We start from the raw sequence: 16,674 nt of genomic DNA, 5'->3' as shown, positions 1-16,674 counted from the left end.
TCGGGGTAATCATCTGCTACTTTTCTGAGGCATCGAGCAGAAAAAAAAAAAGGTCAGAAAATCGCTTAAATGTAAAATTGTTACAGTTTTTAATTGAGTTTTGGTTTCCACATGCAACTTAATACAAACAATAAGTAAAAATGAATTCCTCTAGGAAAAAAAAGCTATTAAGGATGTGATTCTGTATCAACAGAACGTTAAGCTGGGTAATTGCTTACATATGTATAGCTTCGGTGCATGCTCCTAGTTGTTGAATAGTATCAAATTATAGGAATCAAAGAGAATCAACTGTTTTTAAAGGAAATGTCTAGAAGCTACATACTGAAACAAGATTAAAATTCAAGATTTCCAGCTTGCTCGTTTAAATCAGCAATTTTAATCACATTATTCAAGCCAACCCACCCTGAAACACGCTTTATGAATAATGCTTTAAAATATCCCAAACTAAACAAGACTGAAGACCTCACCCGGCTCAAACATCTGGAATATTTTAAGCGACCGCGCGAATCTTTTTACTGCAAACAGAGATGTCTTTCTGGGTTTGTTTAATAAGGCAATATGTTTGTCCTGCTGTGGCATGAACCTGTGCCGCTGTGCACAGTGGCAAGAAGAAATTCCTGCAGCAATGAATGCTGTTTAAATACATCAGAGCCGAGATTTCTGCTCTGGGGTTTGGACAGCCTTAGTCAGATTTGGTTTGGGAAAGTGTGAGGAAGCAGAAGTAGAAAGGGTTGTGTCTTCTCTGATGGCAACATCCTTAATTCAGTCGTGCTGGATTTGCGAGTTGGTGCACGCTGGGATTCAGATCCTCTTTTATTTACTGCTTGCTGAAAATAGCAACTGGGAGGACTGGTCACATGGGAGTCATCCAGCCCTACTGGAGGCTGCTCCAGTGCTTTGCTTTTTTATGTTTCTTTTAAGTAAAGCCCGTCAGCCTCGTGCCTCTCCCCTGGCAACAGAGTGAACTAATGTGGCCAGATGCACCAGCAACATGAAAGCCAGCATATACTGTACTGTTGTAACAGGGACGTTTATTTCTGGCCGCATTCGACAGAGCAGGAGCTGCTCGAGCAGATGCCGTGGCTGCAACCTGGGCTGCCCGAGTGCTTTTGACCCGGTGAGGAGAGCCTCTCGCTCGGCGATGGGAAGGACCCAGCTTCTTCCTCACCATCTCCTCGGCCAAGTGATGGTCGTGCCCGTGGAGGAGGAAGACATCCCATATATTCAGCATATAATGCCACTTGATACCTTATTTTTTTTTCTTGCTGGCAGTTCCCTGCCTCAAGAAACATCCCAGCTGCACAGCCTGTGAGGGGAACAGCTCAGCCACCACAGCACCTTGCTGCACAGCTCCCCTTCTGAAAATGGGAACGTGCTCCTCTCTGCGCAGGCACGTGGGTTAAAGCTCCCAGGAATAACAAGTGAAGGAGCAGTAGGCTCGCCCATGGATGTGTGCCCTTGCACCTGCATGCAGGGGATGCGTAACGAGCCTGGCTTTGCTGAGTTTAAGACAGACGAACACGTTGGTCCCTTCACATATCAAACCAGTGCAACATCCTGCTGGAAGGTTATGGTGGGAGAGAAAGAACAGCTGTTAGAAATGCACCCAGAAATCCTCCAAATTGGATTTCTCCCTTTTTATACAAGCATTTGTACCTGCTGCATGGCTTCAGGCTTTGAAATGTTTTTATCTGAATTGTGACAAACAATCGGGTCTGGCATAGCAAGCGCCGCGTCCTTTGATCAGCGACACGTCTCTTTGGTCTTCAGGAGGTGCAATCAGTCCGGAGGTTCCCTAGATTAGAGGATTTGGTTTATGAGAACATGTATTTATTGTACAAAATAATTAGCCTTGTCTTCACTTCCCTTTGATAGGAGATGCTACCTGTCTCCTACATGCTGTGTTGGTTTATTCCAGGCATCTTCTTAGCTAAAAGGAAACGAAGGAAAAACTAAAGAGGGAATGAGCACGGAGATCGTGAGCAGCTGTGTGTCTGTCTGTGTGCTTCTGGATGTGAGCTGAGATCTCTATGTTTTTTTAACTCTGATCCTGCTTTCCTAAGCAGGCAAATTTATTGCATTAAGAGGAAAGGAGGCGAAATCAAGAAGAAGCAGCCAAATACTGTCATCTCTCCATCCCTGTGCAACAGGTGGCCGTCATGATGTGTTTCTGGTAATTGTGACCAAGAAAAAACACTCTGAATTTCCCAACTTTTATGCATTTAAAAGCGAAGTTTAATGTATTCTGTATATTTTTGTTGGCAGGTAGTAGTGATCAGTTATTCCTTTTAATACAATATTTCCAAACCAACACAACCTCGCCTCGGTACACTTGATATTCAGCACACCAGGCTGTACTCTGATGTATGCTTTGATTTCATTTTGGCAGCTGTGTTTTATGCTGCCTGCCCATATTCAGCAGTCTATTCCCCTTTCTCCAAATAGTCTCGAAATCTACTCCTGATGTAGATTATTAATGCTTGCTTAGGAATCGGTGGGTAAGGTCAGCGTGGCATTTCTGCAAGGTTAAAATAGCACTTGTGGCACGAAGACTTTACCGGAGGGTTGGGTGGCCAGCACTCAATAGCTTGCTCTCTCTTGCCATGTAGGATGAGGGTTTTTTTTGTGTTTATTTATTTATTTGTTTATTTTTGTGTGGTTCTTTCGAGCAGGAGCGTGGGACTTCAGCTTGCCCTTTGTGTGCAGACCTGTAATGGTGTGCGTGGCCTAAAGCATCTGACCTTTGTTTGTAGGTCAGGCTGTTCCTGCGGGGTCGCACGTACGACTAAACCTGCAGACAGGAGACAGAGAAGCCCGGCTTCCAGACAGAGAAAATGGAAAAAGTGACACGAGAGAAGAGAAAAGAAGAAGAAGGTACAGTGATGCAAAGCACCTGCCTTTGCGCTGCATAGAGCCAAACTAGGGATTTTGTGTCTTTTATTAGCAGCCAGGTTCCCTGGGGCACTCAATTGCTGTGTCTTCTGGAGATTTAATTGCTGGTTTATGGGTCCAGCCATGCTGAAACCTGGCCTCCATCCGTTGTGATCCCTTCGGATGGTGGTAGATGTGCCCTGAGTGGGTATTCAGAGCTGCCTTTATGGCTTCTTGTGCCATGCTGCCAAAACTGAATTTGCAACCTGGCTCCTCTGAATGACATTTTTTCCTTTGAACTATCTACAGCAATCAGGCTGAAACTACTTTCTAAGCTTAAACCATCAGAGCAGCTGTGAGGGGCTTCATTTGTGTTGACCTGAGTCCGATCCAGTATGGTTTTAGCTTGGTGCTCTCAGGAGGGTTGCAGCATTCATTTACATGAGTTCCCCTGATGTTCCCCTTTGATCACACAGCCTTCCCTGCACCCAGGTTCGTGTTAAAGTTTCTCTCGTGCTGACTTTCCCTTTGGCACACTCTTAACAAAGACACATCCAGTTACTACTGGGAACTTTCTTTCCTGAAGTGCAGGGAATTTGACGTTGCAAATAGCCTTTCCCTTGCTCCCTGTAGCTCCTCTTGTTTGGGGAATGGAGCTCATTAACTTCATGATGTCTTAGTGGTTGGCTTCCCTTTTTTTTCCCTGTACAGGAGTGTTTACGGCCCAGATAAATTCCCTGAGCCAATAAGATCAACAAAAAAGCAACAAAATATTTATCTTTTTAGCATTTTTGTGAAATTTCTGGTTGAACTTAGGCTTGCTGTAATAAAGCTATAGCATACGATGATAACCAGAACTTCAGCTGTATATCTCTGCTAAAGCTTGCGATTCCTTAGCAACGATCTAGTGACACAGTGGTGCTTTTTCCTTTTTTCACATGAACATTTCCTATTTTTCTGTATTCCTACATGAAAGCAGGGGCATAAATTAATCAGCGATTCTTGCTGTGTTAAAGCTTGAGATTTTGGGTCTGCATGCAGATTCTGAAGCCTTTTGTGATTGTCAAGGTGAGGTGTCTGCAAACCACACAAAAAATACAGCACTGGGACTAACCTTTTGTTGAGTGTGGAGCTTTTCCAGCGTGTTTTAAGTGAGATATGTGCTGGTCTATCTCTCTTAGCTCTTTTTCACCTGATATTATCCATTGCTAATATATTACAATGAGAATGTTATTGATAAAATTGTTCATTCGTGTAATGTTTTGTTTTGTTTCCTCTGCAAGGCTGGACAAGATGGATATTGACTCAAATTCATTCACGTCCCAGGAGCTCAAAAAGGCATTGGCTAAAATGAAGGAAAGTGAGAAGGCGGAAAGAATGGTAAAGACAGTTCCCTGTTTCTACAGCAATGCACAGTGTGCTGATGCGAATGCCCTGTGTAGCATGTCTTGGAAATATGGTTAAAGCAATTACCTGGGAAAATGCTGTCCAGACTAATCACCTGGTGAATATGGACCTAAAATACATTTGCTGTTCTGTCAGTGGTAAAATTCCCTGGGAAACTCTCACCCCTTTTTGCATTAATCCCAGGTTTTCTGTTAAAATGGAAAACTTCTGTTCAGGCCCATTTAATTCATTTCTACCACAGAGGCCCTGTTTTGCAAGCTCCTTATAACTAAGTATATTGTCTCGTTTCAGTGTTTCCTGGCAATAATTATCCCATGGCTTGTCAGTGGGAGGGGGCTGCAGTGGTACAGCGGGCTGGGATCAGCCAGCGTACAGCGGTGCGGCCTGGGCTTCACTCGAGTCAGTGGGATCTCAGCGAGCAGGCCAGACGTAGTGTCCACATACCCATCCTCACAAGCTATCTACCCACCAGATTTCTTCCTGTCATTCTTTGTATAGCAATGCTCACATGAAATTACGGGATCTTTCCTGGGAACCCGGGGGAGGCGCAGTCAGTGAGCTCTCTGCTGTGATGCTGCTCCCCTGGGTTTTCTGTTTGGATACTGGTGTGGTTAGACCTGAATTAATAACATGGAAAAGGTGCTTGCAAACACTTGCGTGAACCCATGGGCTGATCTCCTTTCCATTGTTTGTATTGCATTTTTACCTGTTGTTTTGATTTACTTGTTCATCTGCCACGAAAATGTCTGCAAACCCCCGAAGTGGAATGGATTTCAGTGTGATGGTGTTTGTAAAGGAGGCTACTTGCTGTTCGTTATCCTCATTAGAGTGAGGAAGTACAAAAAGGCTCTTTATTTTGGACTCAGTGATGGTGACAAGCCACTGGATGTACCATCCCCTGCCACTGGCACCCTTGGATCCAGAAGTGATCTTGTGGTTTAAGTTTCCAACCTCACGCCAGGGTAGTAAAAACCACAAATGGCTTTGGTGGAGCATAGGTTGAAGTTAACCTAAAGAAGCTGTAAACTTCCCGTTTAGTTGCAGAAAGTGGACAATTCAAAGTCAAATAGAGAAGGTATGTGCTGCTTTCAGCCAGCTCCAGGCTTGGAGCTGGTCCCCAGGACAGGAGCAGCCACTGGCATGACACCGGTGGGATGAGTGAGCTGCAAGGCTGATCGCAGCTTTTGTCTCCTTCTCCACTTCCAAGTATTTCCTTAGGCCCCAGCTCCTCCTGCTGCCTTGGCATTGAAGGAAATTGGAGGTGGGAATCATGGCCATTGTCTTTGAGTCCCAGGAGAATCTTCCCTCTGTTTGACATCAGGGCAATGTTTTGTTTTCTGTAAGATTATTTATGCAGCAGCTAGCATTACTGATAGCAGGACTTCTGGAAATGAGTGCCATTTAAATGCAAAAATTAGTGATACTCTATTACGTGAAAATAAGCCATGTTTAAAAAAAAAACTGTTAGAATAGCTATTGTCCCAGCAACGGGGCTAACACCCGCGATATCTAATGGACCTAAAGTACTCCATTTAAAATCACTCCTGCAGGGAGCAAATTCATCCTTGAAGTAACAGTGTCAAAGTAAATTGAGTTTTACACCAAGCATGCCCCTGTATATGCTATTGCAAAAGCAATTCCTTCAGTGTGGCTGGAGTGGGGACAGCGTTCTGTGTGCCTGTGCAGTTCCTGCAGTAATTAGGCCAGCGGTCATTAGCGCAGATTGTACAACTGCTACTAGATTGCCAGGGCTTTTACTGCCATCACTCTTCCTTGCTTTCTCCTGGTCTTGGGCAGTCCGTCTTCAGCCTGGCCTCTGCTTTCCTGTCCTCGTGCAGCAGCAGGCTGTGCCCTGCTGGTCCCAGTGTCACCAGTGCTGCTGCAGGAGGAGAGGTCTCTGCTGCCTCTGGGGCTCTCGAGTCCCTGGCAGAGCCTTCTCCTTGCCTGCTGCGCCTTGCTGCTGCTCTTGGTTCGTCGGGTTGCTCTGTCCCTGTGCTCTGTGTTGATTTGATCAGTGCATGGGGTGTGGAAACGGGGTACAAGGCGTTAGGTGCTAAGCTGCTGGGGGAATGTGTGCTAGTATCCACGAGCCATATTTTATGGACACGCGAGTTCCTGGGCTTCCCAGAAGGGCCCAGACACCCAGCAGGCTGCTCCACGCCTCTTCGGCTGGATTTGGACAGATGAGTGCTGCACAGTGTTGTGGTGTGAGCCTCTGGGTGGCCGGGCTGCCGAACACAGCCCACAGGCCTGGGACAGGTCCCACCACGCGTGGTGCCTGCTGTGAGCCAGGGCAGCACGGCAGGCAGCAGAGCTGGGCTGCTGTCCCCTCCCCTGTCTTCAGGTCCTTCACCTGCTCCCAAGGTGCCTTCCAGCCCTGCCCTACAGCTCTGACACACAGGGGCCTTGTGCATCTGGGGCAGGGGTTGCTTTCTTTATCGCCTTCTTTAATATCTGCTTTCCTCCTGCTGCTTTCAAGGCCCACGAGGAAGAGGTGAGGAAGAAGTTCCGTCCCATAGAGCAGCTGAAGGAGGAGTTTGAAAAGCTGAACGTGAAGATGGAGACAGATTATGAAATCATGGATAAATTAATCAGCAAATTCAACAGCTCTGCTTCCACACTGGATGAAAAAGTAGCGGCGCTTTATGATCTCGAATATTATGTACACCAGGTAACAAAAATGCATTTGTAACCACCATGTAAAATCCAGGGACTACGGTATTATAAACGTGGTTTTATTTTTCCTATCAGTATCAGGTAATACAAATTACTTAATTAGCATAATCCTGGGACAATAACAGATAGCAGAGGCTACTGCAGGCTTATTTTTTATCCGAGTTTGAATAAATCATCACTTGTAGCAGTAGCAAGCAGTTTCCTAGGGGTTAGTGTTGCTTGATTTGTTGTCTGTTCTCCGGCTTTTTTTCTTGTCCTCTCTTCTTTTTTATACACTTGTTAATGTTAGGAAAATGGGTTTTATCTGCCACTTTCTGAGTAAGTTTATTGAAGGCTGCTAAAAAAAAATAAAAGTACTTTCTCGCTTCTTCCATGGAAAGCGTTTGTGGCTGCAAGTAGGTCCTCATAGACCAGTTCACAGAGAATGTCTTCATAGCAGGGAAGATGACAGACACCCAGAAGCCTGTATTTTGTCTTGGTGTGAGTAAGAACTGGCCTGCAGAGCCTCTCTCGCAGCTGGGCTGATGGCAGAAATGACTGAAGGCTCAGGCAAATGGCCAGTTGCTGAGCATCAGCTGAGCCATGGTGATTGGCTGTGCATGAGGTTGAATATCTCCTGAGATCTTTCTTCCTCTGGTTTATGCTCACACTCTTTTTTTTCCCCTCAGATCTCTCTTGCTCTGCTTTACGCTCACGCATTTTTAACTCTGGTTTGCTGCAGGCTCTGGGCACGCCGCTCTCCTCCGTTGTGCCTGCTGCCTTCTCAGGCTGCCGCGGTTTGGCTGGGAGTCCGGGCATCGGGACTGTGCTCAGCCTCCGGGGAGAGGATGGGGCTTCTCCCTGCCCGGCTACTGGGAGGCACTGGAGCAGAATGGGAGAGTTTCCACTGTCGCTCTCAGGGACTTTTGTTATTTCAGAGGGTGAACGAGAACTCTCGAGAGATGATAGTGCCAGACCTTTCACTGGAATGGCGTTTCTTACAGACACAAACACATTTTTGGGGGGAAGTTAGCTGAAGGAACAAGCTGCTGGGAATGGAGTCCCGTGTTCCAGCTAATAGAAGCATTATTTGCAGGGCTCTTTGTCTTGCCTTTGCACATTAAATCTCTGTCATGCACACGCAGAGGCTTCCTTGCTGTTTGTTCTCAATGCTTTTGTTTCACTGCCGGCATCTGTCTGACTCAGAGAATAAGTGTGAACAATGGGCGCCCTAAGAGCTTCGTATTTATACTCAGGGCTAATTCTGTCCAGTTAAGGGTGCCAGAGCATCAGGCCAGCATGCTAAAAAGCAATTCCCAAACACGCTGGGATGCTTTGGATCCCAGCATAACGTTCTGGATTATTCCAGCGTAAAACCCTGCCTGCTCGTGGCGCAGGATGGGCTGAGCCATTTCAGACAGGACCAGCAGGGAAATGATCCCTGCTCCCAGGGCAGGGCTCGGAGCATCAAAGGGAACCGCGTCCAGCATCAAATGGGTCAGAGGGGGAAATGGCAGGGAGGCTGGCAGGGCGCACACAGGGCTCCTTTGTGCATCCATCACAACGTTGCTCTGTGCCCGCGCAGTCGGGGCAGATGGCTGGGCAGCACCTTCTCATCAGGCAGGAAGCTGATAAGAAATATGACTTGTCTGTAAGCCAGCGTGGCTTTTCCTCCTCTTTCTTCTTCCAGCGAGTTGAATGCGTCCAGAGCATTATCTCTGCTTGGTACTGACTTTAGCAGCACCGGCTTAATGTAATTACTGAGCAGCAGCCAAGTGTGCCTGTGCCGCAGAGCGCTGCGAGGACCCAGCCGGCCGGGAGTGGCGCCGTGCCCCTGGAGGCTGTGGGGCACCAGAACGGGGTGCCGATGTCAGTTTGCCACTGCTTTTGCTGGTTATTCCTCTCCCAAAATACCTGTTGAGTGGGACATGTCGTGCCCAGCAGGGTTTGCAAGAGAAGGGTTGTGCCTCGCTCCGCAGCGCGGTCACGGGCATCCTGCACGGGAAGCTGCCAAACCCTCCATGAAGAAGCAGAGGGGAGCCGTGGTCAGGGCTGAGCTGGGGAGCGATGCTCTCCTGCTCCTGGAGAGCCGGCCCAAGGGCTCTGCGTCTGCTCAGCTTGGGGTTGCCAGCTCTGCTTTGCTTCTCATCGGTCAGGATTCGAGTTGGCATGCTTGGGAGTCCATCTTGGAGGAAGAGCAGGACGGTCTGGCTTCCTAGGTTATCCGTAATGCATAAAAAACAAATGCAAATATGCAGAGGCCAGAGCATAACTCATTTATAAACAGAGTTCACGGTGCTTGCACAGCAGTGTGCGGAGCCAAGCCCCGCTCTCATGCTTTTGCAGGCTCTTTCTCTCAATTATTTACTCTCCTTATCTTTCTCCCTTCCCTCCTCTGACATGCTACACCATTTCTCACTGCTAATTTCCTCTCCATCGCGGATGGTTGACATGCTGCTTTTCCCTGCTTTCATTTCCCAACATTTTCTCTCTCATCTCCCCTCCCCGTTTTCCTTCCCTTCCAATTTGAAGGTGCTCCCTAAGTAACTGCTGTCATATTTGCTCTTCTCCCATCCCTCTCCTCTCCAACCTTGCCTGTGTACTTTACTCAAGAGCTCTTTTGATCTTTGCCTTTCTTCCGTGCTGTTTTCAGTGGACTGAAGCGAGGCACAGGCAGGCTGCCTCACAGCATCCTCTGCTCCCCAGAGAGGTTGATACCTTCGAGTTGTTGGGTTTGGGGCTTTTGTTGTGGTTTTTGGTATTGTTTTTTTTTTAAATTTAATGGTGAGGGAAGGAGCTCTCACAAGAGACTCCAGTGAAGGAAGAAATGTGGTTAAAAACGAATACATCTTCAAAATAAGCTTTACAGTGCACTTTATATTCTGCGGTCCAGGTCTCTCCCTGGCACTGCTGCTGCCCTGCAGGACTCTGTTCCCGACGGGGATATGGCAGTGGTTGGTTTTAGCACAACTGATGCTGGAAACTTTCTGTGGCACAGCGTTCCCGTCCAGACAGGCACTGCATAGCCTAACGAGGCAGTTCCCTCCTCAGCAGAAGTAAACGTCCAATTCTAGCCTAAAAACAGCCTCGTTTTTTTTTTTTTTTCAGTTTGAGCACTAAAAGCCCCCGCCGGCAGATGAATTTAGGTTGCTGCATAAGTTTCTTTGTAGACAAAGAAGGACCTGCAGAATGGTAAGAGGTCTGGCAGATCCAGTTTATAAGGATGCTTAAAAGTAGGATCTGAAAGGATCAAAAAGCTGCTGCAAATCCTGAATGAGCTACAGGACACCCCCAGGGACTGCCTTTCTGCTACCGACTCTGCAGAGGGACAGCAAGTGAGAGGCATTGTCCCAGTGGGGAGAACAGACAGGCTATAGCTCCCCAGGTGAAGACAAGGCTGTAGGACACAAAATTGAGTAGCTTCTTCGTTCAAGACTATGGCATCTAAACCATCCGACTTACGGCCACGATTGGTGAAGGCACACGGTCGAGACAGAAATAACGCTAAGCACGACATCACTGCTGACTCTCAGAGAGCATTCAGAAGTGGAAATGTGTTAGTCCGACATCTTGTGCACGCTTCGCAGTGTTTGTTCTTTCCTCCCTTTTCAGATCAGCCCTCTCGCTAAATCCAGGGAGGTCATTTTGCCCGGCTAGTCTCATTTTTGTTCTTTTTCCATCCACCAATATATGCTGTCTGTGTTTCTTTTGCAAAAGAGAAATGTTGAGATCCTAAACCCAAGCTATTTGCATAAGCAATTCTGAAAATTTGACAGATTTCCTTATAAGTTGCAAAAAAAGCCTTTAAAACCAGAATGCATTAATTTGAATTTGGACTGAATTTTCTACTTGAAGCATTTTGCACAGTTCCTCTAAATTTTGTTTGCAAACCACTCAGAGCCCTTTTCTAATTTTCTCCCTTAGAACAGATGTCCACTGTGATTTTTGTCTGGTTAGCCCCACGTTTGTTTAAAGTCAAAGACTGATGAATTTCCTGGAGGAATTCCCGCTAACGTTTAAACTTTTCCCTAGTGGCAGCTACTCCAATATTGTCGGATTTAGAGAAATCATTGTGGAGGCTGCCCCAGGGAAAAGCTCCTCGCTAGTGCTCCCGAGCAGGGTCTGGCTTCTTGCTTTCCACGTCTGCAGGAAATTTTCGACCACGTCCATGACAAGTGCCTGGAACAGCCCGTGTACCAGCAGAGGTGATGCTGCCGATGTACCGGTGCTGCTGCTGGGCTCTTAAGCGTTTCTAACTCCTGGTGCTGCAATTAGAGGATTAATTAATTAATCGCATTTGCAAAACACACAATTCCCTGGGTTCCCAGTAATGGTCTGCTCGGAGGAGAGAGCAGAGAATTCTCTTTTTTGACATCAGTTTCCCGAAGTGCTGAGGCATGTGCCGAGGGAAGTTTTGATAGCTAATCAAAGTATCAGCGATGCCTCTGCATTTGATAATAGCCACCTGTCAGCGGGCTCTGTTCCTGCAAACATGACGTCCATCCTCACAGGCAGTGTTGTATGAAACCAGCCACGCTCGTTCCCTGTTAATTTAGACTTTTTAAAGCTCCGTGCTGGTGAGATGGGGAGGGAAGAGCTGAAGCAAGGCGCTGTTGAATGATGGAGTTGGATCTCGAGGCCTGTGGCTGTGGCTGTTTGGTGCTGACAGGGATCTGCTCTCCCCCAGGTGGACAACGCGAAGGATTTCCTCTCCATGGGTGGACTCCAGCTCGTGATCGAGGGCTTGAACAGCACGGAGCCCATCCTGAAGGAGCACGCTGCCTTCGTCCTGGGAGCCGCGCTCTCCAGGTGAGCTCTGCTCCTGCCCAGCCCAACGGGCTGGGTGTGCTTCTCCTCAGCTCCCCCATTTACAGCCAGAGCTGGAAGCTTTTCTTCTTGTGACACCAAAGTTTCTTCTCCCTTGCCTAGCCCCTTTCTTGCAGCCCTTCACTTCCCTCGGGCTTTTCTTCAGCACATCCTCACCCTGCTCATTAAACTTAGCCAGAAGTAATTCAGCATGGAAACTATGAATGCTTTTTTTCCCCTGATCTCCTTGTTTTTACCCAAATCCGAGGAGAATAATTCTTCCTTCCCCTCCTATCCCCTTAGCAGCCCTTTCAGGGGGAAGATTCTGAGGATGATGCAGTTATGAGCGCCCAGGGTGCTCTTTTCTCCCTCCTATTCCTTGCTCCAAAGCTGCTTTAGGATAGTGAGATGCTGATTTCAGAAATACAGCAACTCCCATGGTCTTTGAAGGGATTTTATTATCTTTCTTTAGCCTTAGGGACACATCCCTCTGACCTACAGGCATAACCAAAGCAGTTTTGATTAGATACAGCATTAGAGACTGATCTGGAGGATGTCTGTGGTTCACTGGCTGATGGCTATTGCCCAAAGGAGCCCAGTGTGCCCCGTGCTAGGTGGGAACGTGCACCACCCAGGTGCACCCTGTGGGTTTCGTTGGTGCTCTTTTTGCTTTATGGGTGTTTGGGCATTGCTGTGTGCACGGGTCCGTTGCGCATTTCCCTGCACAGAGACTTGAGAAATGCATTGGATGGACCCAAACTTCAAGGTCAGGAGTGAAGACTGAAGACTGAAAGTCAGGACCATTATATCTGCTTATTTCTGTGCCTAAAAATATGATCACTTTCTCCACCGCTATAAATTATTTATCACTAGGTCTAATATATAGTCTACAAATCTGCATTTCTTTTGCAACCTTACATAGAATGCAGCTGGTCTTCAGCATGTGCAGAGCAATGTGGCTTCACTGACAGCAGCAGGTCCCCTGATTTACACCAGGAAATGATCCAGCTCATGGTTTGAAACAGAGCTCGCCTTATTGATTACAGTCAGATACATTCCTTCATGGCAGAGAGGTAGACCTGCTTGTCATCTGCTGGCATAGCTGAATATTTGAAACTATAATTGTTTCCTCAGGGTTTTTAATGGCATGTGGATGTTTAATTATATGTTTCAAAAAGAGAAAGTCATGCAGAGGCTCTGGAAACATGTAAAGGCAACCTACAAAATAAAAAGGGGCTCTCAGGTCCTATCTTTCCAGATTTAGCTAATGTGACATGATCAAGACTCAAGAAATTTGTTCTCTCATGAGATGAGCATGTAGCACTGGCTGATGAAACTAGTGTTTTTGCATAGTATTTCTCATTTTATTGGAAATGCCTTCCTTTGGACAGAGACTGGGTCTTTTCTAACGTGACAATATTAAAATACTGCTCTGAAAACTTTTAAGCCTTATTTCTTTAAAGGACGTTCTGACAGATGGTAATTTTGAGTGGTTCAGATGATGTATTGTCTGAGAGCTGAGTTCCAAAATGTGAGGAATATTATGCTGCAGTTTTGGATTTGCTTTTTTCTCCTTGCTGTGCTTAAGCTTTCTCAGTAGACACCTACATGCCAACTCATCTGCTTTGTGCTAGCTGGTTAATTTATTTGTTCGTACCTTGTCTCAGGTTACTCTGTGCTCTGCTTAAACTGCCAGGGGCATTTCATGTACTTCACGCTAAGCGTTTTCAGTTGTGCTTTGTTCTTTGGAGGGGTTGTTATTTATTTCCTTCCCTTGTAGTTGTTCCTGGGGGCCTCGGTCTGGTGGCAGGACTTCCCTGTAGTGGCCCAGAGGTGCTGTAGCTCACTGGGCTGCAGGGACATGATGTGATCTGTGCTCACGTACCCTGTGCTGGTGGCAGGTCCTCTGCTGGATGCCAAGCCGTGCCTGGGCAAGAGGCAGCAGTCTCCTGCTCGCCAGGTGGGTCTGTGGCACCCCCCAGGTCCCTTCGAGTGAAAGCAGCCAGGTTGGCTCAAGCCAGCAGGTTCAAGCTAAGCAAACCTTCCCAGAGAAAAATCAAATTGTGATTGTAGCAGCTCCTCTGGCCAGCCTGGGAGGTCGGTAAGTCCTGGCGTAGCCAAACCTGCAGGAGGTCGTTTGTGGTGCTGCCTGTAGGCGAGTGGTGTTACGCAGGAGAAAACCACGGGGCACTGAGTCAGACTCTCTCACTGCGTGGGTCAGATCCAGAACTTTTAAATCGAAAAATGCTTGGGTTTTCTTTGGGTTTGCTTTGTGTGTAACTCTGACCAGGTGGGTGCAGGCACGAAGCAGGGGAAGGATGGAGAAACCAGCTGCATCACCCAGGTCTTGCTCCTGCTGCTCAGAGAGGTCAGAGCCGTGTCCTCCTACAGAGCCTGCTGATTTCCCAAGTTCACAGCCTAAAACTGAAGCTCTGATTTCCATCTCCTGTAACTTTCACTGCAGCTCTTCCTCACTGCCAGTGACCTGCTGCAGGTGGGAGGTGGATTTAGAGCAGTTCTTCCCTTGCTTCAGGCGCTGGTTTCACAGTGAATATAAGTGCAACTGCTGTACAAGGGCAGCAGCACTGCCTCGGGCTGTGTCCCGGGCCCTGCCTGCGTGCAGTCTGGTGGGGATTTGGCTCAGAGAGCTGAAAACTGAGCTGGGATAAAATGGTTTTCAAGTGGATCAGCAACTTGAGTCAATGGGCCATGTAGCTGGCCAAGATACCAAAATCAACAAAGGCAGAAGGGAGGAGGAGGAGGAGAAGGCACAGCAGGGGATGTTTGGGATTTCCTTGCCCTGATAGCAGTCTGGTTTATTTGGCTTAAACTGGTTTTGAAAAGCAGCACTAACACAGAGGAGTTTGGTCCCCAGAGGAAAGGGTCCCAGGGGACTGCCTGGGTGCATGCGGTCCTCCAGGGCTCCGCCTGCCTCTACTTGTGAGCCTCTGTCTTGGGGGAGAGTGGCCTGGTAGGGAAGAAATCAAGATTTCATCTCTTGTTTCTCTTATACGCCCTTAGATTTAGACATTTAGGGTTTAATTGCCAAGTCTGTGACCAAACCAAACATCGTTCCATCTGGTAGAGTTCTCTGAGCGCTGCCCTTATTGCAACTCTGCAACCTCATCACAGCCTCACTGTTTTTAAACCTTTAACAAAATGTTTTCCATTCAGCAGTTTGCAAAAGTAAACTTCATTTGAACAATCCTCATGTGCTCTGATTGCAAATAAAAGTTAAATGCACTAACAAAAATAATTGCTAGGCATGTGGGATTGTACATTTAGGTATCCATAATTCACTAACAGTATATGCCAATACACAACATTATCTGGATTTTCAGTGATTGCATTAGCATAAAAGCATGTTAGCACTTATCCAGTGGTACTAACATTTAAATATATATAAAGTATGAAATATTAAGATACAGCATTTTGGAGGCAAGTGAAACTACTGTCTGTAAAATGCTCTTGCATATTTCTGAAGGTACGCTCCGGCATCTTCGGATGACAATCAGCATTCGCACCATTGGGTCCAAACATTGCAAAAATGTCAATGTTTTATGCAAAGAGGAGCTATATTAAGCTAAAAAGATTGCTGATGAGAGAAGTGTCTTCTGATGTCCTCTAAGCTATTTACAGGCAACATCTTCCTTTGTTTGCAGCATAGCCAGGCCTCTGTGCAATTTGTATCTAGATGTTTCACAAGGCTGGAAATGTTAGCCAGGAAGGATTACGTTTGTGCTTAAAACCTCAATTTTTAAAAACTTTACCACCAGGAAGCATTTTTCCACACCAATAATTTGAACATTTTAATATTTTGTAATAAAAGGATTTTTGTAATCCGTTTAGGAGGGGAACAATAATTTATGTCAAATGCATTCTTGAAGCTTTATCCCAAATGATCCCCATGTGCGCAGGGGTGAGTTAGAGGTGAGGAAGGAGAGGAGCTAAGCCATGCAGCCTGTGAGGCAAAGAGAAGCAGTTTGTGTTTCACGGGGAGAGGGCAGAGAGGGCAGAAAGTGAGATTTTGGTGTGGCCGAAGTGGGAGCCAGGCCCCGAGTCCTGTTCGAGCCATGTAGCTGGGGACAGGATCTGCAGCCCGCGGTGTGATCCCGTGTATGCCAGCTGTCCTCCGGGACACCGGGCAGTGCCCAGCACGGCCTCATTGTGTGGGAGACCTTCCAACAAGCCCGAAGCTACCGGGATCTCGCTGTTCCCCATTTCAGCCCTGAATGATAAATCAAATGTTACGACTTGGCAAAGGCTTGGGAGTAAACCCGTCCCAGCCGGTCACCTGGGCATCGTCTGGCGGCAGCCTGGAAGTTTCCCAGACGTGTCTCGTGTCAGCCCATTGCCTCTCTTATTCATTTCCCATAAGTTACAGCCCCCTGGAAGTCTGACAGCGTGCATCACAAACATCCCCAGAGCCCTTACTCATCTCAGCTGGCCCCAGGGTGCGCTGAGAGCTTGCCCCGTGTCGGCAAGGAGGAGCCATGGGCCTGCTGCCTCCCCGCACAGCTCAGCGCCGAGCTGTGCGTGAGCTGCTCAGCACCACGAGGTCTGCCTGGTTTCTTTGGCTTCTGATTTTTCATCTTCTTTCCTTCGAGAGGTAGGGCTGGGGCAACATTGTGTCTCACCCCCTGGGGCTGTTGGTATCTCGGTGGTGTCCGTTCCCCTACCGCATCCGACCCCTGTGTCTGTCGGAGGAGTACTGGAGGCTTTCAGGATCTTTGCCGACAGGAGAAAATCCCCACCAGATGTGGAATTAAGTCTGACTTGGCAATGAAACTGGTTGATGCTCACTGCTGTTTAATATCGAGGTCCAGCATCACACGATAAACTCAGGAAAAGTAAAATTGAAGACCTTGCTTCGGTTCTGTCTCCTAAGGACAGAAGAATCTCCAGGCAGAAAGATACATATAGTTAGCTTAACAA

General features: G+C 47.3%; 1 protein-coding gene across 1 annotated transcript in view; it reads left to right on the top strand.

Annotated features, from left to right (window-relative positions):
• The window catches only part of SIL1 (SIL1 nucleotide exchange factor), an 85,189-nt gene that overhangs the window by 42,303 nt on the left and 26,212 nt on the right, over positions 1 to 16,674 (top strand). Inside the window, exons 5-8 of the mRNA XM_084295267.1 lie at positions 2,754 to 2,874; positions 4,155 to 4,251; positions 6,758 to 6,949; positions 11,621 to 11,742. Coding sequence (XP_084151393.1) covers positions 2,754 to 2,874; positions 4,155 to 4,251; positions 6,758 to 6,949; positions 11,621 to 11,742 — 532 coding nt within the window. The remainder of the gene's footprint in view (positions 1 to 2,753; positions 2,875 to 4,154; positions 4,252 to 6,757; positions 6,950 to 11,620; positions 11,743 to 16,674) is intronic.

The sequence above is a fragment of the Netta rufina genome (genome assembly GCF_964035555.1).
Source record: "Netta rufina genome assembly, chromosome: 14".
Lineage (NCBI taxonomy): Eukaryota > Metazoa > Chordata > Aves > Anseriformes > Anatidae > Netta > Netta rufina.
Note: the sequence above shows the minus strand (reverse complement) of the source record. Positions and strands in the feature narration are given on the sequence as shown.